This window comes from Apodemus sylvaticus, chromosome 21 (genome assembly GCF_947179515.1).
Source record: "Apodemus sylvaticus chromosome 21, mApoSyl1.1, whole genome shotgun sequence".
NCBI lineage: Eukaryota > Metazoa > Chordata > Mammalia > Rodentia > Muridae > Apodemus > Apodemus sylvaticus.
In genome coordinates, this window is record NC_067492.1 from 25417738 (window position 1) to 25442952 (window position 25215).

Below are 25215 nucleotides of genomic sequence, written 5' to 3' on the forward strand. Positions count from 1 at the left end.
TGCGAGCGGACCCCTTAAGGGGCGGGGCCGGGCCAGGGGTGGGGCGGGGCCGGGCCAGGGGTGGGGCGGGGCTCCTGGACGCACCGGAAGGAAGTAGGACTTGCACATCAGCCACGGGCTATGCTGCTGCGGTCGCTGCGTGGTTGGGCTGCCCGGTCGTTGCGTAGCGTGGGCCCGGGGAGCTCCGGGAGCCCCGGGAGTCTCGATTCGGGCGCCGGGCCGCTGTGGGCACCACGCCGCGCCTGGCCTCCGGGTAACTTGTACTTTTGTGTCACCTCGTAGAGGCTGCGCTGGATCCCGCCCCTCACCTGCTAGTTCCCTAGGAAGGGTCTGGGGACTGTGGGGTCCTAAAGAACTGTCAGGACCAGCACTTGGTGGGGCCCAAATGTGGCTTCTCGTCCCCCCGCCCCGTTTTTATTTATTTATTGTCAGATTCTTTAAGCCTGGGAGGTGGCTAGTTGGGGCACGGGCTGTATTTATTTAGTCAGCTCTTAGTGGATGACTAAATCCACTGGTGTCTGCGGACTCAGAGGGTGGGTTCAGGCTTCTGACTTTCTCCCTTCTCTTCCTGGCACTGTGGATCTTACTTCCGAAATGGAAGCCCGGTGGCGTAGCTTTCATTGGCCTCGGGCTGTTGCCAGGTGGGTTGGCAGTGTTGCCAGCCTTGGGCTAGAGAACAGACAGCCTGGGTCCCAGCCCTTAGCCTAAACCCACCCGCCGCCCCTCGGGATCTCTCGAGTGTAGGTCATTCCTGTGTGCTCTCTGAAGATCCTAAGCACACCATCCAGGTGAAAAGAAGGGAGACTGTACCAAGCGAAGGAAAGTAAGCAGGCACAAATGGACCCAGCCTGCCACTGTAGAGTGTCACCCACAGGACCCAACTATAGAGGGTCCTAAGAACGTAAACATTTTTTGTAAGCCAAGGAGCAAGCATACAAAATGACTGTGTGGTCATTTATCAGGTCGACTCAGAGCAGAGTGAATAATTGAAACCTTTCTTTCTTTCTTTCTTTCTTTCTTTCTTTCTTTCTTTCTTTCTTTCTTTCTTTCTTTCTTTCTTTCTTTTAGATAAAGATAGAGAAAATGATAAGGAGAGAAAAGCAGTGGTAAGTTTCGATTTGCATGCCTTCTTCAACATAGAGTTAATTTCTTCTTCTTCTTCTTCTTCTTCTTTTTTTTTTTTGGAGGCAGAGAGTGAAACAGTGGTGCACACAGTGAAAACAAAAAACAAAAAACCCAAGATGATATCCAGGGATAAAAATCTGTCTTCCTTCTGTGGCCCGGGGCCCTCACCCCAGATTCCACCACCGTTTCTTGTGTGTACAGGTGTGAGTGGGGCATTCAGATATTACTGTTCTTCAGGTAATGTGTAAACTGCCAAAGATGCTGAGTGAAACGGTTTAAAATGCTATTTGCTTCACTGCTGATTGTTCCGTCCAGATATGGGGGAAAGCATTCTCACTTCCTTCTGCCATCTAGTGGAGACCAGGGAATCCATGAGGGTCCACAGGGTGGCCTCAGTCAGGAGGTGCTTGATAGGCAGGCACTGGGAGTAGGGCTGCGAGGTCAAAGGAAGTGCCAGTTGGACAGGTTTTTTTGTTTACTGTCAGCCCAAGGGTTCAGTTCCTTCCTTGGAGATCATCTTACCATGTACCCCAGGCTGGCCTTAAACTTGTGATTCTTCTGTTTCAACCCCTCCTGAATACTGGGATTTTGGTTGTGTGTCAGGGCCCATTTTCCTAAGGGAACTGAGAGACTGTAGCTCGGATGCTGGGGAGAAGATAGCTGGAGTACCTTGGTGCCTCTGAAGAGAGTGGAAGGTCTGCCCCTCTGCGCCCCTCGGGGGGTGGGGGGGGTGGGAGTGGGGGGTGGGAGTGAGGGTAGTCAGGAGGAAGAAGGGACCCTGGGAAGGAGGGGTGACAGCACAGGGAGAGGAGGCTTGGTTTCAAGGCTGGAGAAATGGTTCAGCAGTTAAGAGCTCTTGTTGATTTTTACAGAAGATTCAGGTTTTTGTTTCTAGCACACACGTGACAGCCCACAAACTGTTTAATTTCAATTCCAAGGGATCTGACCTCCCCTCTTCTGGCCTTCATGGGTACCAGGTATATATACTGGAGCCCAGACGTACAAGCACGCAAACCATTTATACATATAAAATACACTTAAAAAATTAGAAGAGGAAGGTGGTGGTGGCACATGCCTTTGGTCCCAACACTCAGGAGGCAGATCTCTGTGAGTTCAAGGCTAGCCTGGTCCACAGAGGGAGTTCCAGGACAGCCAGAGCCACACGAAAAAAGTCAGTCTTGAAAAACCAAAATAAATAAATAAATAAATAAATAAATAAATAAAAATATGGATGGCTAGTAACGTAGAATTGTGTTTGTAATTGTTGAGCTAACATTGCCAAGTGTTGGGTGCTGTCTGAATATGGTCTGATGCACCCTGGAGCGCATTGTAGCATTTTGTAGAATGTGGGTAGTGTGGAGTCTGCTCTCAGGTTCAGGATAACTGATAGCCACGTAAGTACATTTCTGTGTGGGAGGCGCTGGGCTGGAACCATGGGACCTGAAAATCAAGCCACTGGCATTGAGCACTGTAAGGTCAATCTGACAGAGGGGACAGTAAGAAGGATTCAGTGGTGAATCTAGAAAGCAGTGAGTCTGGGACTTTGAGGAGGGCATTCACTGGGACACCCTGATGCCCCCTAAGACATGAACTGTAGTTGTAAGAATGAAGGAAGAGCAGTCGGCTGGCTTTATAGTCTGTCCCTGGAGAGGTCGCGGAGGCTTGGGAGTGTTCCGAGAAACTGGGCTAGATGCCAGCGGCGGAGCCACCAAAGGACTTCTCCATAAACTCTGTACCATTTACTAATTTATTTTTTTTAAGTTTTCGAGACAGGGTTTCACTGTTTTACCATGTAGCCCTGTCTGAATTGGAAATCACAGAGATCTTCCTGTCTCCACCGCCCAAGTGCTGGAGTTAAAGGGGGTATCATGTAACCTTTGAGGGGTAGAAATTTATTTGGCTCTTGTGTCTGGAGGCTGGGAAGTTCAGGGGTGAAGGACTAATGCCTGTTGGAGGCTGCATGTGTGCTTCATCCTGTGGAAGAGGAGAGCAGAGATCCACAGTTCATCCCCTTCCTGTCAGGAACCCGTCCACTGAAGACTGCCCTGCCTCCACAGTACCACTCCCCATGCACCTTGGCGAGTGGTACGTGATTGCGGAGATCACACAGTCTCTCTGCAAGGTCCAGTCTCTCAACACTGTTGCACCGGGTACTAAGTTTCCAGCTTGGGAACGTTAGGGGACACAGTCAGATCATAGAGCAGCCATGCACTGTGATCCAATTTGCCTTTCAGGTAAGATGGTAGTGGACCACAGTGGGAGTCCCGTGGGGTAAGCGGAGAGGAGTAGAGAGGTCTCCCTCCAAGGGTGGGAGAAATGCTGTTTGTTTGTTCTTGGTTTTCATTAAGTGTCCACATTGATTGGCAGCTCTGTGGGGTTATGGGTGATTATCATTACTGTATGGCTCCTCCCCTGACAGGGTCTCAACTGTGTCCTTGCTGGCCTTGAACTCACCCAGACCACTTAGAGCTCTGCTAAGTACAGAGATTAAAGGCATGTGCCATTATGCCTATCTTAATGAGATGGGCCCTGCAATGAGAATGTTTGACTTCATATATATAAAATGTTACTTAAAAAGAAAGGTGTAGAGTTGGGTGTGATGCTGTTACAGGCCTGAGATCAGCACTGAGGAGACTGAGGCGAGAGGATGGAGCAAGACTCTCTCCTCACTTTCTTATAAATGAAAGACTTATTTATTTATATGAGTACACTGTAGCTGTCTTAGACACTCCAGAAGAGGGCATCGGATCCCATTACAAATGGTTGTGAGCCACCATGTGGTTGCTGGGATTTGAACTCAGGACCTCTAGAAGAGCAGTCAGTGCTCTTGACCGCTGAACCACCTCTCCAGCCCTGGCTGTGTCTCAACTAAAAATCGAAAATGAGAGTGGGTGGATTTCCGTCGGCAGTGTGTGCTTAGCAAGCATGAGGTAAGTTCTAATCCCAGCCCCAGAGCAAGATGCTCACCCACTCCAGTCAGAGGCTGGGGATTGGACTCCATCTCTGGGGGACAGGGGCTGAGTTGACGAATGTGACTTTGGGACACATACACACACAAAACTTTGGGCCAAGCTGCCTGCAAACTTCAGCAGCAGACCCTCCTCCTTCTGCAGTCACCTGCTACTTTCTTTGTTACCCTCACATTTATTGTGAACACTGGAGGCTGGGATTAGGTTTTCCATGTGAAGTGCTAGGCACATAGTAGGCCTTCAGCAAGCAATCAAAAGACTCAAAAAAAAAAAAAAAAGAAAGAAAGAAAAGTCTATGGGGAGGGAGCAGGTCAGAAGGCAATGGTGCTACCTTTGCATTGAGCTTGTGGTTGATATTTTCTCTGTGATGACTTAAATTTCTTCTGTGTGCAGACACTCCTCATAAAATAGTTTTAGACAACAGGCAGAGGCTGGTGGGATGGCTCAGTGGGTAAAGCGCTTGCTGCATAAGCTTGGGGACCCGAGTTTGGGTCCCCAACCCCTCTGTAAAAAGCAGCATGTGCTTGTCATCCCTGTGCTGAGGAGCGGAGTCAGGAGAATCCCTGGCCAACCTCACAAAACAAGGTTGAGAATGCTAGAGAAAGATACCTGGACTCTGCTGTTGACACGCATACGCATGAGTGCATACATGTGCCCACACATGAACACTCACAAAAGAAGGATCTGGACTGGGTGTGGTGGAGTATGCCTGTAATTCTACTCAGGAGGCTGAAGCAGGAGGATTATAAGTTCCAGGCCAGTCTTGATTACATAGTGAACCCTCATTAAAAAAGAAAAAAAAAGTTAGAAGCCTTCCTTTGCCGACTATTCTTCCTCTTGTGTTCCCATTTATATGTTGCTTGCGCTGTGATGAGGGGCGCAGACAAGGGCGGGTGCTGGCCGAGCACATTTGAAGTCTACACCTAGATCTCCGGAGGATTTCACGGCGTGGTAGGGACGAGTGAACAGTCTGAATGGCAATGATGAGGTCCTTGTAGTGAACAGGAAAGAAATATCAGATGGGGCGTGATGCCCAGCTTGAGCGCCTTCTGGGTGTTGTATTGGAGAACTCCAGACATGTTGTCTTCCCACGAAGAAAGGTAGTCTTCAGGAAGGAGCAGCAACAAAAGGTCCAGTACTGCCCTGCAGGGCTGCTGCTTTCTCTTCCTGTCTCCTCTGGGTTCAGTTTGTATTTACTCTGGGTTCTGTCGTATGAGCTAGCAGGGACCTGGAACTGGAGTATGGCCTTGTATCTGTGGGAAGTGTCACTGTCCATTCTGGGCACTTGTTAGTTTCAGAGCTGGAGTTCTTCACTGCCAATCAACCGTGTACTTGCTAGGGAGAGTTTTGGGTGTGGTGAGGTGAGGTGTGATAGGTGTTATGTGTGGAATGTGACAGGTGTAACCAACCTGTCATTAGAAGGGGCCTGTTGGGTCTGGGTATAAACTTAACCCACCTGCCTGGTTAACTGCCTTGGCAAATCACCACTTATCAGTGGATACTTCCAGCAGGTGTGAAGCAACAGACCACTATATGATAGGGTAGGCACTTCTCTGCCCCAGAGGATGTGTAGGAGTGTCTGAAGGAGCAATTTCTCTTATATTGAACTGTGCACCTGTTGTGATCTGTTGGAACCAAAACCAAAATATCAATTGAAGGCTTCTCTGTACCGGTCAGCAAGTTGGGTCCTAGATGGCACACACACATGCTTCTTAGTCTCAAAGCCATCGGTAAGACTCGGGTGAAGGAAACGGGACACTTTTAAAGCCGACACAACAATCTGAAGGGTGGGTCTAGGGAAGGGCTCAGAACCTGACTGGGCAGACTAGTTGTGTGCGGTTCAGGTGACAAAGGTGGCCGGGAGAGGGGAGTGTTGGTTTGGGCTGAGAATGTAGTCTGGTGGTAGACAGCTTGATTGGCATGTATGAGGCTGAGGCTTTGACCCCTAGCTTATTAAATAAAACAAGAACAAGAGACACTGGGTCAGGAGTGGATGGATCACATGGGTTTGTTACAGGGATGCTTTTTCCTCTTACTGTTTGGTGGGACTTGGGGGATTCCTGAGACAGGGTTTTAGCTTACCACTCAAAAGTTCTGACCCGAACCAAGAACCTGGCCACTCCCTGAGCCCAGTTTTTCCGTCGTGCTCCCCTGGGTGCCTTATTTCTCTCCCTAACGTACATTTGTCTTCTGCTAGGTTTGTATTGAGGGCAATATTGCAAGTGGGAAGACGACATGCCTGGAGTTCTTCTCCAATACCACAGATGTCGAGGTATGACTCTTACAGTGGCTTTGCAGGAACCTGAAACACCTCAATGGAATAAGTTACACAGGGCACAGATAGCCCTGTCCAGCAGAAGGCATATGCCAGCCGCCAGCGTGATCCACACGTGTGGTCTGGTGCTTTTAAAGCCTCCTGGAGGGAAGCAGGAGGAGCTCTGTAAGACACCCCAGATATTAACATGTCAGCATGAAGTCAGCATTAAAGTAATAAATGGACTGTTCATATTCTGTGGTTGATACTAAATCTCTGGGGTCTGGGGTTCACTTAACATTTACATCATTCTCAGTTTGGATTCTCAGATGGTCCCAGGTCAGGACTTTCCAGCTTAGGGTTTTATTTGATTATGCAGTGCTGCGTAGGCTGCACATTCTGCTCTGTAGATTAGTAATGCACTTCAACTCGGGCTGCTTCCAAGTGAGGATACAGCTCCCTTGAAAGAAGAGGAGCATCTGTGGTCAAACTTCAAGGTTATGGCAGTTGTGTGTGGCTTGTGGTCCCTGTATGGGGTGAAACATGTGCAACACGGGGGTGGGGTGTGGGGGTGTGGGGGGTGGGGGAGTGGGGTGGGGAGGGGTGGGGAGGGTGGGGTGGGAAGGGTGGGGGGTGGGGGGTTGGTCCCACCATTCCTGTCTGAGAAGGGAACTTTCTGTGCTTGGGCTGCTGGTGCAAACAGTATGGATTATCCTGAACAACTGCTGGCTTCCTGGGGAGCTGGGTTTTGGTTTGTGCCAGGCGGTGATAGCCTGGGTACCTATGAGATCCCTCAACTCCCAGGCCTGGGTCAGCTCCCCTGGTAGACAGCACTTGGCATGTGCTGTCACAACTTGTTGCTGGGAAAATGGAGTGTGTCCTGTGTGACTCCACTGGGCAAGGATAGTGGGAGTTTTGCTCGTCTCCCTCCAGGTACATTTCCTCTGCAGATTTGGGGCTGTGACCTCTTATGGCAGTTAATGTTGGCTGTCAGTGTTGGATGATGTCTCATAGATCATCACACTGGAAAAGCGACCCGGCACCTGCCTTGAGTAGTGACCTTCTCAGTAGAACCTCAAAAGTGCTTATATCTTCTATCCTCACTGTGTAGACCTCAGGGCCAGTTAGTGACAGTAGCCGCCACAGCAGCTAAAATTATCCAAATCGCCATGTTAAACATTTATGGCATTATCTAATCGGTTCCATACTTATCTGCTTAACCCCTCTGAGGTAAGCTTTATTACCTCTGCTGAGACGAGGAAGCAAAAGATAACTAACTGGCTTATAAAATTTATATGGTGTGGTAGTTAATTTTATGTGGCAGCTTGCCAGAATTAAAGACTACCGCAGCCTCAGGTGTGGTTCCCGTTACCCGAGGTCAGCCAGGATCTGAAAGTATTAAGAAGAAATTTCTGGATGTAAAGAGTTCATAAAATGTAAGTTCTGCATTGTAGTGTGATGTACCCAGTGAGACCGCGCCCCACCCATGTAAACCATCCTTCTGTCTAGCATAGGGTAAAAGAAGCGTGGCATGCACCAGGTTTGCTCTATCTGGAGCTTCAGGCAACCACTGGGCATCTTGTAACATAACCCGAAGAGCAGGGAGGCGGGTCCTGGAGAGCTGATGCAATATTACCTCTGTGCATGTTTAGAGGGTGTTTCTGGAGCAGACTGATGTGTAAACTGGTGCTCTTACTAAGTAGGGAATAGCCACCTTTAATCTAACAGGTCATATGATTGGCCACAGTCCTGGATAGAACAAAAATGGAAAGAAAAGCATTTCCTCCCTCTTGTTCCTGCTGTGGGACATCAAAACTGCGGGCTTTCCAGTCTTGGGACTTTGGGACTTAGCCAGAGGCCGCAGGTTCCAGGGCTTCAGCCTTACACTTACCATTACGCCAGTGACCTCCCTGACACCTGGCTGTGGACCTAGGCTGAGCTCTGAAGCTGTAGACACCTGTCATGACACAGGGCTTGGCCTCCATAATGACATGGCACGAGCCAGTTCTGCTAATGGACTTCATCTTGTATGTCAGTTTCTATGTTTCTGCAATTGGCTCTGCCCCGTGGAGAGTCCTCACGTATCGAGTAGTATGTGTCGGGACCAGTCCCGGCAAAGGCTGTGCAACTCCAGGGATGCTGCCCATGTTTGTCCCCAAGCTGTGAAGAGCTTGGTTGGCTTTAGTGAAGTCAACCCCTTTAGACTGAGCCAGTTTGCAGTCATTTACAGGTCCTTTCTGGAAGTCACAGGAAGGACTTCCCCACCGAGAAGGAGCTGCGGCTGTTCAGAGGGTGTGTCCCGCCCTTGCCTGCTCCTCTGTATTCTAGACTTGGCACGCTGTCACATGGTTTCTTTCCTCCCAGGTGTTAATGGAGCCTGTGCTCAAGTGGAGAAATGTCCACGGCCATAACCCTCTGGTGAGTAGTCTGCCTCTTGCACAAATGCCAGCCTCCCTGTGAGAACCTTGGAATGCTGGCGCCGAAACCTGAGCCCAGCACAGCCGCTCTGGCCCCACTGTTAGCTGCTTCAGAGGAAAGGAGGCTGGTGAGCCAGGATGGCGCTGTGGGTTTACTTCAAGAAGAAAAAACAAAACCAAACCAAAAAAAGTGCAGAGAGGAAGCTGGCATAGTGCCACATGTTTGTGACCTCTCCACCCTTGAAAGTTGAGGCAGAAAAATCCCAAGCTCCTGACCTGATCTTCCCTATTCTCTCCAAACAGAACCCCCCACCTCATCCCTCCCAACACATATGTGTGCGCGCAACACACACACACACACACACACACACACACACACACACACACACACACACACACACACCAGAGAGAGAAGCAAAAGGTTACCAGAGAGCAGACTGGAGCAGGAAGTACTTTTATCTGTAGGTGACAGAAGATTGAAGGCTGGCCTCCGTTTTACATAGGGTAGGTAGGAGAATGCATCTCTGCGAAGGTGACATTTGTCAGAGACCCACACGTGAGGGAGGGGGCACTGCAGGCACCTGGAGGCAGAGTAAAAAAGGCAGGTGCAAAGGCCCTGTGATGGGGGCCTGCTTGGCATGCTTGCAAAACACCGAGGAAGCGTGTGTGGCTGGAAGCTGGTTGGCCAGAGAAAGAAGGGGAAGAGACAAGTGGATAATGGTGGATTTCTGGGGCCTGTGGTTCAGATGGGGGTTTGGATTTGATTTGAACGCAATGCAAAGTTCCTAGAAGGGAGATGTTAACAAGCTCATTTTGGCTGCTGGACAGAGAACAGACCACAGGGACCTCAAAGGCCAACCACGAATATCTGAGTGCTTTCTCCTCAGGGAGCACATTCTGGTCTGGCTGGTAGGGGACTCTCTTATAATTGGACGGAGACACCTACTCTGAGAGTCCGGCAGCTGTCCCGAGTACGCCTCTGGCCCCACCCCTGCTCCTGGGGGTTTCCTGAAATGGCTTTGAGGGACTTCTAGACCTGGGTCCTGCACTTGCCGCTTGGACACAAAGTGCTTTGCTTTCCGTTCTGCAGGGTCTCATGTACCGAGACGCCAGTCGATGGGGCCTCACGCTGCAGACGTACGTGCAGCTCACCATGCTGGACCAGCACACGCGTCCTCAGGTGCGTGGCAGCTCTCGCTTCCCACCGTGCAAACGTCCTTCAGATCTAGTGTTGTCAGATAGGGACTGTCTGTTCTCACGAAGACGTCCCTTTGAGCCTTTATGCTTACAGTTTTCTCTGCCTTCAGTGAGGCCTCTGGTCCTCACAGGTGCCTCCTGGCGCCATCCTAAGCTCACGTCTGTAACCCGATGAAAAGTTGCTAAAGATGACATTCGTAGTGCAACCTTTTGAAACTGTACTTCTGGTCTGTGAAGTGTCTCCTTTAGTCTCAGACATCTAAAGTACAGTTGTCTTACTTGATGCCAAGCCTTGAGAAAGTATGAAGGTGAATGGATTTTCTCTGTTATACCAAAAGATGGCTGACAACCATCTTCTGGATCTGTCGTCCCAGCTTTTGACCATCCTTTAATACAGAGTGTATTCCCTGGATGGCATCAGTGTCACCCAGGGGCTTGTTAGAATTGTACATTTCCTAGCTCCTCGCCATATTGACTGAGTCAGGAAATCTAGGGCTAAGGTCTAGGAGTCTGTGCCTTACACCGCTGTGCAGGACTCCTGGATATGTGTTCTGCATATCTATGCATTTGAGAGTGGTTAATCAGACCTTTGTGAGGTCTGGCTTTCAGATTCTTGAAAGAATCTGATTCACCTTGGGTCACAATCAGCTGTAAGGGCAGGATAGGACACATGGTGAAATAAGGTGGCAGGGGTGACCATGGTTGCTACCTATGGGCAAAGCTTTATACACAGCTAGAGCCTTTTTCCCTGTAGGAGATAGGATACCCCTCGAGCCAGTTACGTTAGCACAGTCATTAGGCTAAGCAGTTTGGCCCATGTCTGACTCCCTGTAGCTGTAGGTATCATTCTTCTGTTGACATAAATCTGTATATTTTTAAATTGGCAGATGTGAGGAAAAATCTTTAGAAGAATATGAATTTGTCCTTTCCAAATGGTTTCCTAAATGATAGCGAGCAGAACACCTATAGTTAGTATCATCCCCTTGGTTTGCTCTGCTCTGCCTAAATGGGCATTCTAAATTATATCTGGTGATATGTGACTATCATGGGATGCAGACTGAAATCTGCTAGGGAGGCAGAGACAGAGCTGGCTGGACTAAGCAGGAGAGAGATGGCTGAAGAGGGGGCCAGGAAAAGATGGGCAGAGAAAGATGGGCGCAGCACACGCAGAAGGGTCAGGAGAGCAGATGGGTGCGCAGAGACCCAGGGGGCCGGGGGGTAAGCGGAGTGGGCTGTAGGCCTCAGTGTGCTCTGGGTCACGCTCTCTGTCCATTAGGCATCAGATGGGCAAGTCCCTCTTGCTTTCCAAAAGGGTGGTTGGTGTTCCAGAGGGTGTGAGCGGCTTGCAGAAAGGTGACGTCCAGCCTCTTCCCTGTTGGTCAGAGAACTTTTCAGTTTCAGCAGGCAGTGTGTCTCCCCAACCCTAGCCTTTTGGGGCTCTGCTTCAGACAGGTCCTCAAGTAAGCGGATTCCCCAGCTCAGGGCTCCACTCACCAGACTGTGTCAGTAGAACAGCTTTGCCTGCATATTCCATATCCTAGTGAGCCTCCCTTCTCCGGTGAGAGGTGCTGCAGGGCTGCTGGCAGCCCTGGGCCCCACACTGCCCTCTGTCCTCCAAACTGCAGGATGGCCCCGCTCAGGGTGGAGGGAGCCGCACAGGGAGCCTCAGGGCAGATTTGGCTTCGGTCATCCTGTTGTCCTCCCTCACAGTCTCCGTTCAGCAAAGATGGAAGGGACCTGTGAGAGGGCTGGGGCTAGTTTTCAGGGCTTCCTGTACCGTCCTCTTCACCTGAGAGTAAACCCCTGTTTCCATTCCTTTAGATGTCACCTGTACGGTTGATGGAAAGGTCAATTTACAGCGCAAGATACATTTTTGTAGAAAACCTGTATAGAAGGTACTGTAGCTTATATAGTCCATCATATTAAACAATTGATTCTGTGTATGTGTCTATATGTGTCTATGTATATATGTGTGTGTGTGTGTGTGTGTGTGTGTGTGTGTGTGTGTGGGTATAGGCACGTGTGGGCATGTAGGTGTGAGTGTGTAAGTGTGGGCGTGTAGGTGTGAGTGTGTAAGTGTGGGCGTGTAGGCATGTGGAGGCCGAAGGACAACCTTGGTGTTGGCTCTCAGTAATGTATATTACTTTAATCTTTTTCTTTAGGTTTCTTTAGTTGTATGTGTATGAGTGTTTTCTGCTTGCATATATGTATGGGTCCTACACATGTTCCCGGAGGACAGAAGAGGCTCTTAGATCACCTGGAACTGGAGATACAGATGGCTGTGAGCCATGTGGGTACTCAGAACCCAGTTCTTTGAAATAGTAGCAAATGTTCCTAACCACTGAGCCATCTCTCCGGCCCTCCACTGTGCTTTTTGAGATCAGCTCACTCACTGGCTTAGTTACCACTTCTAGGCTAGGCTGGCTGGCCACCAACCCTCAGGGCTCTGCCTCTTTCTAATTCTCAGGGCTGAAATCGCAAGCAGATAGCCTCCTGCCCATGCTTTCTGCATGGAATCTGGCAGTTGAACTCGGCTCCCCATGATAGCACAACTACTTTACCAAAAGCGCTGTCTCCTGGCCCTGCACTGCTGCTGGTGGGCATTGCCTAGCCACCTGGCAGATACAGAGTGCTGACAGTATTGTCGAGCCTCTGTCGTTTTATAATATTGTGTACCAACCACAAACCCAGTAGTGACAGCCGCCTTCCTTTACTGGAGGTCAGCCAGGTGGCTCCTTTTATCTTGGCTGGGCCCAGAAAAATGTCTGGGCATGGGCTGGACTAGAATGGACTTGGCCAGGGTAACCCAGGCAACTCATTTCTCTTCCTCTTACCTGTCATCTCCTCTGGGACCAGAAGCAAGCATAGGCCTTGTCCTCTCATGTGTGTGGAATAGGGCAAAAGTTCCAGTGGACACACAACAGCATGCGCACAGTTGTTGTGCCGCCTCTGCCCAGATCCCATTGGTCCCATGCCCAGGGTTGGCAGGTGAGAGGGCCGAGGGGGTTGATGGCACAGTGCAGGCTGATGGGAAGATGAAGATGGAATGCTTAGAGCAGTTAGTGTGCCCCACACTTATGCTGTATGTACCGTCTGTCCTCATGGGCGAAATCTTCTATCTAGGCCGTTGGAAGGCTTCTAGTATGCCACCAATTCTTTGGGCACAAGTGTGGGGGCCTACGTTTCTGTGATTATTGATGATTTGGGAGGGTCTTAGAGGAGACGGGGTGCAGACTGAAGTCTGAATCTCAGCCTTTTCCTAGCTCTTTCCATCCTCATAGACATGTGTCTGGTCCCCATGCCCTTGTCAGTGCCCGATTCTCACCACCTCTTCCTGCCCCGAGCCTGCAGTACCACTGCCACTTCTTGGGCAGCTGTTTCTGACACTTGTGCAGAGTGGTCCTGGCGCCCCAGATCCCTCGTCCTACCACAGCTGCCCTTATGGTTCTGCCCCAGCCCTTCATGTATGTGTGTCTGTGTGTGTGTGTGCGCGCTGCTTGCATGCATGTTTGTGCCTGGTGTCCACAGAGGTCAGAACAGGGCACTGGATCCTGTCAGACTAAAGCTATGTTCAGTGTGGGCACTGGGATTCAAAACCTATCCTCTGCAACAACAATCGCTCCTAACTCCTGAGCCATCTCTCCAGCTCCCTGAGTCCTGTCTACGTGGACAGAGCCTCCTTGGCTTTGCTTTTGGTGTGCTGCTGTGAATCAGACCCAGGTCCTTGTATATGCCAGACAAATTCCTTACCACTAAGCTACACCGCCCTTGATGCTTTTAATAATGAGCCTCTTTGTAGTACTTAAGCAATTACTTGCATTGGTAACATTTGGCTAATTTTAATATGTAAAAGTGGCAGTTTCTGTGGTTCACCTTCACATGGTCACTTCAGTGCTTGTTCCGTGTCCCCAGCTGGATCACACGCTCACTCGTGAAGGCTGGACAGTCTCTGCTTTACTGTCCTAAGCTGAGCAAGCACAGAGGGCCCTGCTTAGTGCCTGTTCTAGCTGAGTAGATGGTTTCAGCCTCTACCTGACTTGGTCCTCAATGCCTGCCCTCTCTTTCAAGCTCCTTCTTTTGAGGGGGTACACCCACCCCTGCTGGTCCCGAGCTGCTATGTGTTGTTCTCTTGAACCTGCAGGGTTTCCTGAATGAGATCCTCTGTTCCTGGGCAACTTCAAGTCAGGCTGTTGTGAGTGCAGGGGCAGGAGGGCCCTGATGTTGTTTTGTCCTCTGACTAAGGTCTTCCCTGTGAGCTCCAGCTTGCCTCCCAGCAGGTGACATTCCAGAAGATCCCTTCCTGCCTGCCTTTCCTTCTCTACTGCTCCCTCCTCCAGCACCTCAGCAAGAAGAAGGGCAGTGGCAGAGCTCAGGAAAGGATGTCCTTTCCTGAGGCAGAGGACATGGTATGTGCGTGTGCGTGTGTGCGTGTGTGTGTGTGTGTGTGTGTGTGTGCGCGCGCGTGCGCGCGCATGCACACGCGTTATTTCCTGTGTACCTGGAGACATCACTACTCCTTCTTGAGGACTGTTGGGGCTGCTTTGTGAGGTGTTAACCTGGAGTAGAATGGCCAGAGGTGAGGGGTGAGTGTGAAGTCCTTGGTATGGTATCTTCATCCTTCTCAAGGTAGGCTGCCTGTGCAGCAGAGCCCCCTTGCCCTAGGTTCTGGAGGGCTTAGCTGGCGCCTTGTTGCTGCCTTGCCTCCTTAGGCTCGGCAGGGCAGCCCCGAGCTTCCTTGGTGTCGCTCTGCAGTTTGCATTTGCAGGTGGCATAAGAGGAGAATGTAGTCTCCTCCCCCTTTTTTCCTCCCCTCTGTTCCTTTTCCAGGGCTTTTCCTGCCCTGGTGACTACATGGTTGTGCCTCCCTGGTAGCTGTAGTTTGGATTTTTATAAGACTGAAGCACAGAAGAGCTTAGTGTCTTTGTTTCTGTCCATGCAATATAATTGTTTTGAGGCTATATAGCCTTCAAGGGAGCAGGGTTCCCTGAAGACCTTCCTGTAGCCTGGACACCTGTGAGAAGCCAAAGCTGGTGGCCCACGTGTGGCTTTGCGTAGTTCACTGGCTGCCGCAGCACTGGGACACCCTGAGAGCAACACTACTTGTCTCAGGGTCGGGGAGCATGGGAGAGGGCTGTGAGCCTTAGAATGTCTATGGAGACAGCTTAGCAACCCCCCTCCTCCCGCCCGGCTAACCATCTGGGCATTTCATCTTTCATCCTAGGAATCTGTTTTCCATTATGTCCCCGTCATGTTCTTCTGTTCACATATAAAAGTTAGTCTGTATACTTATCCTGAGAAATGGACGATCTTCTAGTAAATACCATGCTTAGTGAGAGGCCTGGAGGCCCCCTCCCGCATCTCATGCCCCGAGCCCTGAGGTTAGCAGAGAGAACCTGGACAAGGCACTAGCTTCGCTAGGTGGGTGATTGGTGTGAGAACTGGGCCTGCTTTATTAGTCCCTAGACACAGAAGCAATTGCGGATGGGTTAAGGGGATGGGCGGGGCCGTGGACCACAGCTGCTTTGATTGACTTTAGGCTCTGTGTGGCAAGGGAGGAGCTAAGACTGGATCACAAAGCCAGCTCCCTTTCCAAGGTGGAAGCAACAGTCCAGGACAAGGGATGGTTATCTACATCTTGCTAGTGGGGCAAGCAAGGGGTGTGGAATAGTGACAGGCTCCCAGAGTTCCCTTATTCTGGATAACCCAGCCTCTTTCCCCACTGGCCTTACTCTGGCCTGCCTCTCCCTCTATTACCATACTGAGCAAGTCTCCTTAGAACTTCGGGCAGGCCCAGGACTCTCCATGTTTATCAAATACCTTCTGGTTGAGGACTATGATGTAAATGAGGTCCAGTAGAGTCGGACCACCGCGTACTGCTTGGAGCCCTGCATCCCTACCCTTAGCCCTTTTCCTGGGAAGGAGGCTTCGGTCTGGGAACAAGAGTGAGTTCTGAGAGCTGATCTTGGGACTGAGTGAAGGTTTCCTCTTTCTTGCGCTCAGCATGTGATTTCTATTTCACATGTGCTGCCTGAGGTTTTGCTGGTTCAGTTTTTACACTTTTTGTGGTAAAGGTTCCCAGGTTTCCATCCAGGCCTAGTGTGGGGCAGCTGTCAGCCAAAGGCTTCTGTTTTGACAGTGAAAAGGGTTTTCGATCAGAGGACCAATGGGAGGAGAAGGGAGTTTGGGGTTTTTGTAAGGTCACTCTCCTTGTAACTCCAGCATGCCCAGTGCACTGGGCTGTCACAGTGGGGTGAATTGTCTAGAGCTCTCTGCCTCCTGTTCCCCTCTCATCCTGCTCTGTGAGAATTAGTCACCAAAGATAAAAGGTGCTAAAACCAAATAAAGAGGCAGATAGATCCAGGACTATGCAAAGTGCAGTTTATTAGGGACTTGTGGGTAGAAGTGTGTCGTGGGTGACAGCAAGATGGAGGATGGATCCCAGCACCCTGAAGCAGAGAGATTTATTTGTTCAGGCTGGCAATTGACTTTTCTTTAAAATGGTTCTGGTTGCTCGGTGTGGTTGTACACACCTTTAATCCCAGCACTCTGGAGGCAGAGGCAGGCAGAGCTCTGAGGTTGAGGCCACCCTGGTCTATGGAGTGAGTTCCAGGACAGCCAGGGCTACACAGAAAAGCCCTGTCTTGAAATAGCACCACTAAATAAACAAACTGTCAATGTGCCCTGTGTCATTTAAGCAGCAGTTTGGGCATCAGTGACTCTGGACTGATATCTGAATATCTTTATTTGCTCTTCAGGACTTGGAATACATGCCAGGCTCATATAGTGGATAAAATAGAGTTACAACCAGCATGTCTATAATAGAGTTACAACCAGCATGTCTATATAGAGTTACAACCAGCATGTCTATGCACTGTCAACCTGTTGTTTTGAGCCTGTACCACATGTAATGCAGAACTAGCTTTAGTGCTCTCTTTAGTCTGCATTTGGACTGAAGTTCTCACCTGTGGAGGCTCAGCTGGTGTGCTTCCCCACTTCCTGTGATGTCCAAGGCTTGCTAATGTGCAGTGATGGCGAGTCCTTTCATAGACAGGGGTCTAGTTATGGCTGACCTGGCACTGCCGGGTTCATCTTTTCCTCAGCGATCCCTGAGGATCTGGAGATAGGGGCCTGGTTTTGCAGTCTGTAATAGAAGGTTTGGGTTTCTGGAAAAGCCCACAGATGTGAATTGCTGTTCTGCTTTTCCTCAAAGCAAAATTTCTTAGTGTTCTTGCTTTTGGGATCTTCAACAAGAGAAACCCACCTCCTAAGAGCTAGGATTACAGGTGGGTGCCACTACAACCAGCCTTTGATTTGGTTTTTTGAGCATCAGGTATTTTCAGCTGAACTAAATGGAAACCTGGTGCAAACTATGGTGAGCTCCTGTCCTGCCCGTGGCTCAGTTAATGAGTTGAATTGGACTCTGTTTTGGTCAGGGTTAATATTGCTGTAATGAAACACGGTGACCAAAAGCAGCTTGGGGAAGAAAGTATTTCACTCACAGTTCCATAGATCAGCTCATCGTCAAAACCAGTTAGAACAGGCAGGAACTCAAGCAGGGCAGGAACCTGGAGGCAGGAGCTGATGCAGAGGCCATGGAGGGGTGCTGCTTACTGGCTTGCTCCTCATGGCTTGTTCAGCCTGCTTTCTTATAGCACCCAGCGTGTATGTGTGCTCACTATATATTAGTGTGGAGGCCACATAAGGGCTGTGAGTCCTGTTCTCTCACTTTTTTACCTTCTCTGACACAGGGTCTTTAACTGAACCAAAGCTCGCCTTTTGGCTAGACTTGCTGGTCTGGGAGCCCTGTCTGTCCAGCACCCGGGCTGGGTCTGCCTGGTGTTTTCTTTCCTGTGGGATTGAACTTGTGATTCCAGAGCTGGCACTCTGATTTACTGAGCCCTCTTCCCAGCTTTGCTATTTAAACTATGTCATAATGCCACACACTTCACTCTTGTTTTGTGCACTGATACTTTGCTCAAGTTTAAAAAGTAAATTGCAAAGGAGAAAAAGTCTACAGTTTTCAGCTCAGAGAAAAGCACTGCGAGCATCCCTGTGCATTTCTTTTCAAATGTGTGGATATATATATTGTGTGTGTGTATGTGTGTGTGGTGTTGGTTGGGGTGTGTGCACACAGTTTAACCTCCTGTGTGTATTGAGCATCAAGCTCAGCCTTCTCCTGTCTGCATATGACTTTACTCCAGCATTCTTCAGCTACTGTGTGCTTTTGCTGCAGAGATAGATCAAGGCTTCATTTCTCATTATGCTGAACAGTGGGGCATGGCAAGCATCCGTGAGTATTTTCACAGAAAATGAGTTCTAGAAGTGAAAATGATTTGCCCATCCACTCCCAACCTGAATGATGTCTCCACACTTAGAGGGCAGACGAAGGTGCTTTTGTCTACTTGGAGTTCAATTTCAAAGTAGTCTCCATCAGTCACTGCCGTGGCCAGCCCCTGTTTCCTAGTGGTAGAAGGTCAGATAGATGCTCGGGGTCCTGGCAGTGCCACACAGGCGTCACCCATGGACCACACGATGCAGCATGTTCCTGGTGCTGCCCTTCCAAACAAACGCCACCCCGTGGTCCTTTGGGAAAATGACACAGCACACGGGTGAATGCAAACCTTTGACCTCTGATTGCAGTGGGAAGATGCCTGAGGTTGACTATGCGATTCTGTCTGAGTGGTTTGCCTGGATCTTAAGGAACATTGATGTCTCTGTTGATCTGATAGGTAAGACAGTCTCTCCCTGTCTCCTACCTGGAGGCTTCCCTGGGCACCACTGGGGTATACTTGGGAGGTTCCACCTTGTAGAGACAGCAGGGACACCTATCACCTATGATTCCTTCTCTAGCATAGCTCACCAGGGCAGGCAGAATTTAGGGGTTTCTTCTGCCTGTGAAGGGACTCTGGCCTTGGTTCCTTAAACTTCCTTCCTCTGGGACAACTTAGTTCCGGGGCCCCACCCCTTCTGACCTGATGGCTTTTCTGTGTGTGGGAGGGACAGACATTGGGGAGTGGCTAAGCCAATGGCTTGCCACACCCTGTCTAAAAGTGGCATCCCTTTAAGCTTCACAGTGATCTGCGGGGCTGAGGGTCCTGCAGACTGAGCAGGCTCGGTGAGGCTCCCGCCCTTGTCACCTCCCACAGCAGGAGCACTGCACTCAGAGCCACTTGTGTTTTTACTTCTCAGTTTATCTTCGAACCACTCCTGAAATCTGCTACCAGAGATTGAAGATGAGGTGTCGGGAGGAGGAGAAAGTCATTCCGATGGTAAGAGACCAGGGCCACCTCTCCCTCACCCTGCTAGCCCTCCCTCCTCACCACCATGACATTATCAAGGGCATCTGTAGCAAAAACCAGGAAGTACAACTGAGGGCAACTCTGGCTTCCTCTGCGGCTTTGGAGCCCTGTGGGTGCCAGGGCCACTTTACTTCCTGTGGTTCCTGATGCAGGCCTCTGCACTCCTGTGTATATGCGCACACACACACACACACACACACACACACACACACACACGCACGCATACGCTCATACACCATGGACTTACACAGATGTGCCTTTGTATAGTGGTTTCTTTGTCTTCAGCTGTGATGTCACTTCCCCGACCTTCCTTACACTGCCCCGCAGGCCTCCTGCAGTGATAGCCCTCAGAACAGCATATTGGCATTGTTTGCTCCTATTCTCATTACAGTGTGAATACTTTTAGATTTTGGTCTTATTTCTTCTGTCTTTGACATGTGTCCTGGGGCCTGGCATCTAGCAGTTGCTCAGTTAATACTGGACTGAGTACCTTATGTGCACAGCTGTCCTTGAAGGACAGGCAGGGCCTTGGCAAGCTCTTCCGGGCCATCATGGTGCTCTGGACTTGAGATGAGCTGGGGCCCTGAAAGGCCTGTCTGATCCCTAAAACTCAGCCAGGGTTTATTTCGGACCAGCAAGGCACATCCCGGCCATGAAGGCCCGGGCCTTGCGCTGGGTACTTCCTTTGAAATCTCAAAGACAGGAGTGAGAGAGGGGCAGAGCATTGTGGGCTTGGCTTCCGCAGGCTGTGCTGTAATGAGGCTTGGCATTTAGAAATGTCTGGAGTTATCTAAGCCATTATCCTAGGGGTTGACAGTGCCTTTAGAACAGGCTTGGCATTAGTACCCAGGGGGAGTCCAGTGGTGGGTAAGAGGGCAGCAGCATGGGTCGTGGGCCAGCTTCTGGGGTGGAGGGCAGAATGTGGCTGGAGGAGGTACCCAGGTAGCCGGCCTACACTGGCTGAGTGCCTGAGAGTGCGGGTGGTCAGGGCTTCCCAGAGTGGAGGTAACAATGGCGTGGGCATGTCTGTCTTCTTCCTTTGTGCAATCCCACACCCGGATTTTCACCGGAGAGGTTATGGCCTTCCTGGGCAGTCTCTAATGAGTGCTCTACAGGGAGGGTTTAGTAAGAGGAAAGGTTTGATCAGTCCAGGGACACCTGTCATTGACACCTTGTGGACTTGGGTCTCCTGCTGGAGAAGTGGCAAGAAATGGGAGCTACCATGTTGGGAGGTGTGCATTGAAACGTGGCCGGGCAAGGACCAGTGGGTGGTTGGGGGTACACTGACCATTTAAACCACAGGCTGTTTCCACAGCCAGGCGGATGGTTACAGGGACCCCTGGTGAGTGGGACTTTCCCTCTTCCCACTCCCACAGCCTCTGTGTTTCCATGGCAGGAATACCTCAGCGCTATTCACCGCCTCTACGAGGAGTGGCTGGTCAATGGCAGTCTCTTCCCAGCTGCAGCCCCTGTTCTGGTAAGTCAGTGCCCTCACCCCCATCCCCCTGAGAATGTCACCCAGGCCACAGAAGGGACTCAGACTTGAGAAGACTGTTATCTTAGTAACTTGTCATACACGGCATCACTACAGAGAATCCCCAGTTGCTCTGGATCTGGCTTTGCATTTATTTAGACCTTGGGGATGATGGTCCCCATTCTTTAGTGGGTGACACGGAGCCCGCCATGATGGTTAGGTGACTCCATATCTTCTGAAGGCATCTCAGTGGTTGTCCTTAGTTGTCACACAGTGGCACCTCAGGAGGTGCTGAGGGTTACAAGTGGCACACGCTCCTGCTGCCTCTAAGCTCCAGGCCTACTGTAGCAGTGCTGGTGTGTCCTACCTGTCCGTCTGTCCTACCTCGTGTGCCCCATGCTCCACTGTGCTCTTCCTGCATTTTCTCAGGCAGGCAGGTGCTATTGAGGCTGTCTCAACGTCCAGCAGGGCATCAAGGGCTTTTGTTATGGCCTTGGGCTGTAGGCCACATGGACAGTCTGGCCCTGAGGGGCAGGTGGCAAGGAACTGTGGAAACTTTTCAGAGTTTAGTTTCTTTTACTGTGAAAAGAAAACCTGAGAGGGCTGGGGAAGTGGCAGAGTGGCAGAGAGCTTGTCTAGACATTGAGTCCCTGGGTTTAGCCCCCTGGCAGAGCCCCTGACTCCTAGTCCCAGTGAAAAGGAAAGGCATTGTTGACGGGATGGATTTTTCCTTGGGAATCTGGTTGAGTGTGTCAATTGCTCTGGGGCCAGAGTCTGTGGTCCGAGGCTCTCAGCCTCTTGTCTGCCTCCCCAGTGGCAATGGAGTTGGCTAGTGCAGTCTGTGACCTGTTTGTTTTACTTCCAGGTGATTGAGGCTGACCACAACTTGGAGAAAATGTTAGAACTCTTTGAACAAAACCGGGCCCGGATATTAACTCCAGAGAACTGGAAGCATGGACCCTAGGACTGAGTGGTCTACAAGACAGTGCCACAAACAGCCCAGCTGGGGCCAGGTTAGCTGCTAGGAGCATTTGCAAGAATCTACTCTCAGGAGGTTCTGTTACCTGATCAGATCTATTTTCACAATGATCTTTCCACTGCAGTACAAATGGCTTTTGTCTGTCAGATGCTTGCAGCACACATTCCCCCTGGTGTCCCCTCTGGTGGCTTCCTAATGCTGAAGCCCTGTGTAAAAGTCCCTAGCCACCCCTAGGGTGTCACCTCATGGGGTGAAGGCCCAGTCTTCCATCCCAGGCAAGGACTTGAAGCCCAGACAGGTGCAGGGACTCTTCGAGTCGGAACATGGTGGAGCTGGGGCCATTCTGACACCTGGCTTGGGCTGTCTCCCCCTAAACTGTTCCCCACAGCCCTGCTGGTCTGAGCACCAGCCCCCCACCTTTTTGTGACAAGGGCTGGCAGTTTATGGATACATCATCTTTGAGTACTGGGCAAGTTTCAAGGAGACCAGGCACCACGAGGCGCTGGCGCACTTCTGTTACTTGGCATGAGCCCAGGATTTCCTGGCATGAAGGCACCGCAACCTCCATCCCTCTGTCGTCTGGACCTCGGTGTCCATGGGGAATCCTGGGCCGGCCTTTGCATGGTGCCACAGTCCTTGAGGATGAGCTCCTTGCCAGACTGCCAGTTTCGTGTCATTCTGTGTGAGAGAGGGGGCCATGGGACCTGGACACTTTGCCCTGTGCTGAGCGAGGCCAGGGGCAGCCAGCTGGGCGTCCAAGACCCCACCACTTCTCCTGTCCCCGTGTGAGGAGCAGTGCCCCTGTTCCAGGGAGAGTGATGTGGCCTTAACTCACTCACTCCTTTGAAATATTTTTCCATATGAGCGGATGTCATGGACCACAGAGCATGAAGTCATCTCTGTTGGATGAGAAAATACCTTCGCTTTGCTTGGCCATCACTGTGCACCAAAGGAGCAACTGTTACTTGAACTAGTTGAGACCAAGAGAGAGACCGACGACCATTCCTCTGGGACAGAGCCTGGAAAGGCACAGTTTGCCAACACAGGCGTTTAAAGCCTTGCTGCTCTGGACATTCCAGAACAGATGGAGCGCATCTGGACAAGACTGGACACACGATATAAGGGGTGGTCACTGTGTACTCTAGAGAAACAGCAGGGGCTGGGGTGGGGCTACAGAGGAGTGTGCGCCAGCTGGCCCTGCTGTAGCTGTGTGGTAGCCAGAAAGAGGGCCGAGAGTCCAGCTCTTGGTCCTTCCTGTTTGTACCAGTTCTTGGTATGAAGAGTAGCAGCCAGGGGACTGTCCATCAGCACATGCAGTCCAGTAGTGGGTAAGCCATAAGGGAGATGGGGCTTTGAACGGCCGCCCTGACGGGGGGCGTCTTTAGGATTTGTAAATGAACAGCCCATTACTCGCCCCTTTACTCTACCAGAGCACTTGTTTTGGAGGGGAAAATGTGATGTTTCTTTTCCTCTGTGGTAGCCAATAAATTCTAAAGCTATTCTGATGTCAGCTTTCTCCCTGTCTCCCCCTCTCTCCCTTTCTCCCTCTGTCTATCTGTCTCTGTCTCTCTCTCTCTTTCCCCCTCTCTCTGTGTCTCTGTCTCTCTTTCCGTCTCCCTCCCTCCCTCCCCGCCCCCTCTCTTAGGGTTACACTATATAGCGCAGACTGGCCTGGAACTCTCAGCAGCATTTTTGCCTCAGCCTTTTGAGTTACAGGCATGTGGCACCACATCAGGCTTGTGCGTTCACTTTTGATTTGGTGTAATTTTATTTTTTATTGTCATGTGTTTGGGTGTTTTGCCTGGTGACCATAGAGCCCAGAAGAGGTCATTGGATCTTTTGGGACTGGAGTTGCAGTTGTGGGGTGCATGGGGATTCTAGAATGGAACCTAGGGTCCCTAGAAAGAGCAGCCAGTGCTCGGGACCCCGGACCCCTCTGCAGCCCCGTGTTCATTTTTCCAACACCATGTTTCATAGCATAGTGCGCAAGAGCCTGCCGACCTTGCACCGCAACCCTGCAGGCAGTGGCTCAGCTTTGCAGAACCTTCCAGAACCTTCCAGCTCATAGATCACCCCCAAAACAGCCAGAACCAGCTTTCCCAAGGGCTGCTATCTATGAGGCAGACCTGGGAGGGGCAAGAGTCGTGGAGCAAGTACCAGCACTGACATCTCATGGCCAGAAAAGGGCAGGTAGCTCATGGCTGGCCACAAGCTCAGACGCAGGGCATCACTGCCTCCAGCTGTCTTGGAGTGGCTGGTAGAATGTGGCAGGGACTGGCGTCCCTGAAGAGCCAGCGTGTCCTTGCTTGACACCAAGACCTCTACTCACTCATTCCTTCCATCTGGGTCAGCTTTCACAAACTGCGTCTCATTGTGGAGGGTCACTTCTCAGGCTTTGTGAAGAGATGACCTGTGGCTAAGGTCCCCTTGCTCCTGGCCTCCAGGATTTCTCAGGCCGAGTAGTAGTCTATGGGGGTCTGGGAGTCTTGGAGGGAGAGAGATGTATGGTACTTCCCAACCTCTTGGACTCTGGCTTTCTAAATAAAAACATTATTTTTATTTTGAATCATGTGTATGCCCGTGTATCTGTGGCACCCCACATATGTACATGTGTGCAGTGCTCTTGGAGTCCAGAAGAGGGTCCTGGATGCCTAGCGTTGCAGTTACCTGTTGTGAGATGCTGGATGTGAGTGCCGGGGCTCAGATTTGGGCTCACTGGGTATGTTTCAAAGCTCCTTTGCCAGGTAAGGTGAGGCAAGCAATCTAGAGATAGTTCAGTAACTGGGGCTCTTCTGGGTTAGGCCAGGTACATTTATTTCCCTCTTGTAATATCGGGCAGCCAAGCTCCTTTCCATGCACACACCCCTCCTTACACAACCAGGTTACCTAGCAATATCGGCTCACTACCTCTGACGGACTACACACACACACACACACACACACACACACACACGTATTGAAACAATGGAGTAAGTTTCTCTTCCCCTAATAACAGATGGTTTCTACTTAAATATGTTCCCAGTGTGTCTAGGTATGAAGAATAGAAAGGCTGATACGGCCTCAACTGGTTTTGGGTGTACATGCAGGATAGGCAGAACTGTGTCCTGGATTAAGCTTGTAGGCAGAATCTTCTATTTTTACCATCTTATGCCTATGCATAACGGGGTGTGTATGATGAAAGTCAGATGAATTATAGGAAAGGGTGTGCACAGCAGAAAGATGATTAGATGTCCAAAGCTATCATTCAAATCCGAGAACCGCCTTCACTCCACCTCTTAGTAACAAACCATTCTCTCGGGAACCATGGTCGGAACCTTGTGTGTCCTCACCCACAGTGTGTCCCTCTCCAATCTATTCCATCACTTTGCTCTGATTAGAGTTACTTGCTATGGCAAAGGAGCACATTCAAAGGCCTTTCAGAGCTGTGTGGTCCAACTGACATGACCTCTCTGGCTGGAATACAGACACGCCTTTGCTACACACCTTCAATCCCAAACGATG

The 25215-nt window shown here is 50.6% G+C and overlaps 1 protein-coding gene across 2 annotated transcripts; it reads left to right on the forward strand.

Annotated features, from left to right (window-relative positions):
* Positions 1–87: 87 nt before the first annotated feature.
* On the forward strand, positions 88–24280 carry Tk2 (thymidine kinase 2). 2 transcript variants are annotated; one of them, XM_052166247.1, is made up of 10 exons: positions 88–253; positions 1069–1106; positions 6292–6366; positions 8713–8766; positions 9856–9945; positions 11784–11857; positions 18603–18691; positions 19152–19231; positions 20638–20738; positions 21601–21699. In XM_052166247.1, exons 1-10 carry the CDS (start codon positions 121–123, stop codon positions 21602–21604), a joined length of 738 nt encoding a protein of 245 aa, XP_052022207.1. In that variant the 5' UTR covers positions 88–120; the 3' UTR covers positions 21605–21699. The 2 variants fall into 2 exon arrangements, with proteins under 2 accessions (XP_052022207.1, XP_052022206.1); XM_052166246.1 differs by having other exon boundaries at positions 89–253; positions 20658–20738; positions 21601–24280.
* The last annotated feature ends 935 nt before the right edge of the window (positions 24281–25215 follow it).

Coding starts and splice junctions, on each gene's coding strand:
- Tk2 (XM_052166246.1), top strand. CDS start 121: ATGCTGCTGCGGTCGCTGCGTGGTTGGGCTGCCCGGTCGTTGCGTAGC. Junction 6,367..8,712: donor CCAATACCACAGATGTCGAG/GTATGACTCTTA, acceptor CTTTCCTCCCAG/GTGTTAATGGAGCCTGTGCT. Junction 20,739..21,600: donor CAGCTGCAGCCCCTGTTCTG/GTAAGTCAGTGC, acceptor TTTTACTTCCAG/GTGATTGAGGCTGACCACAA.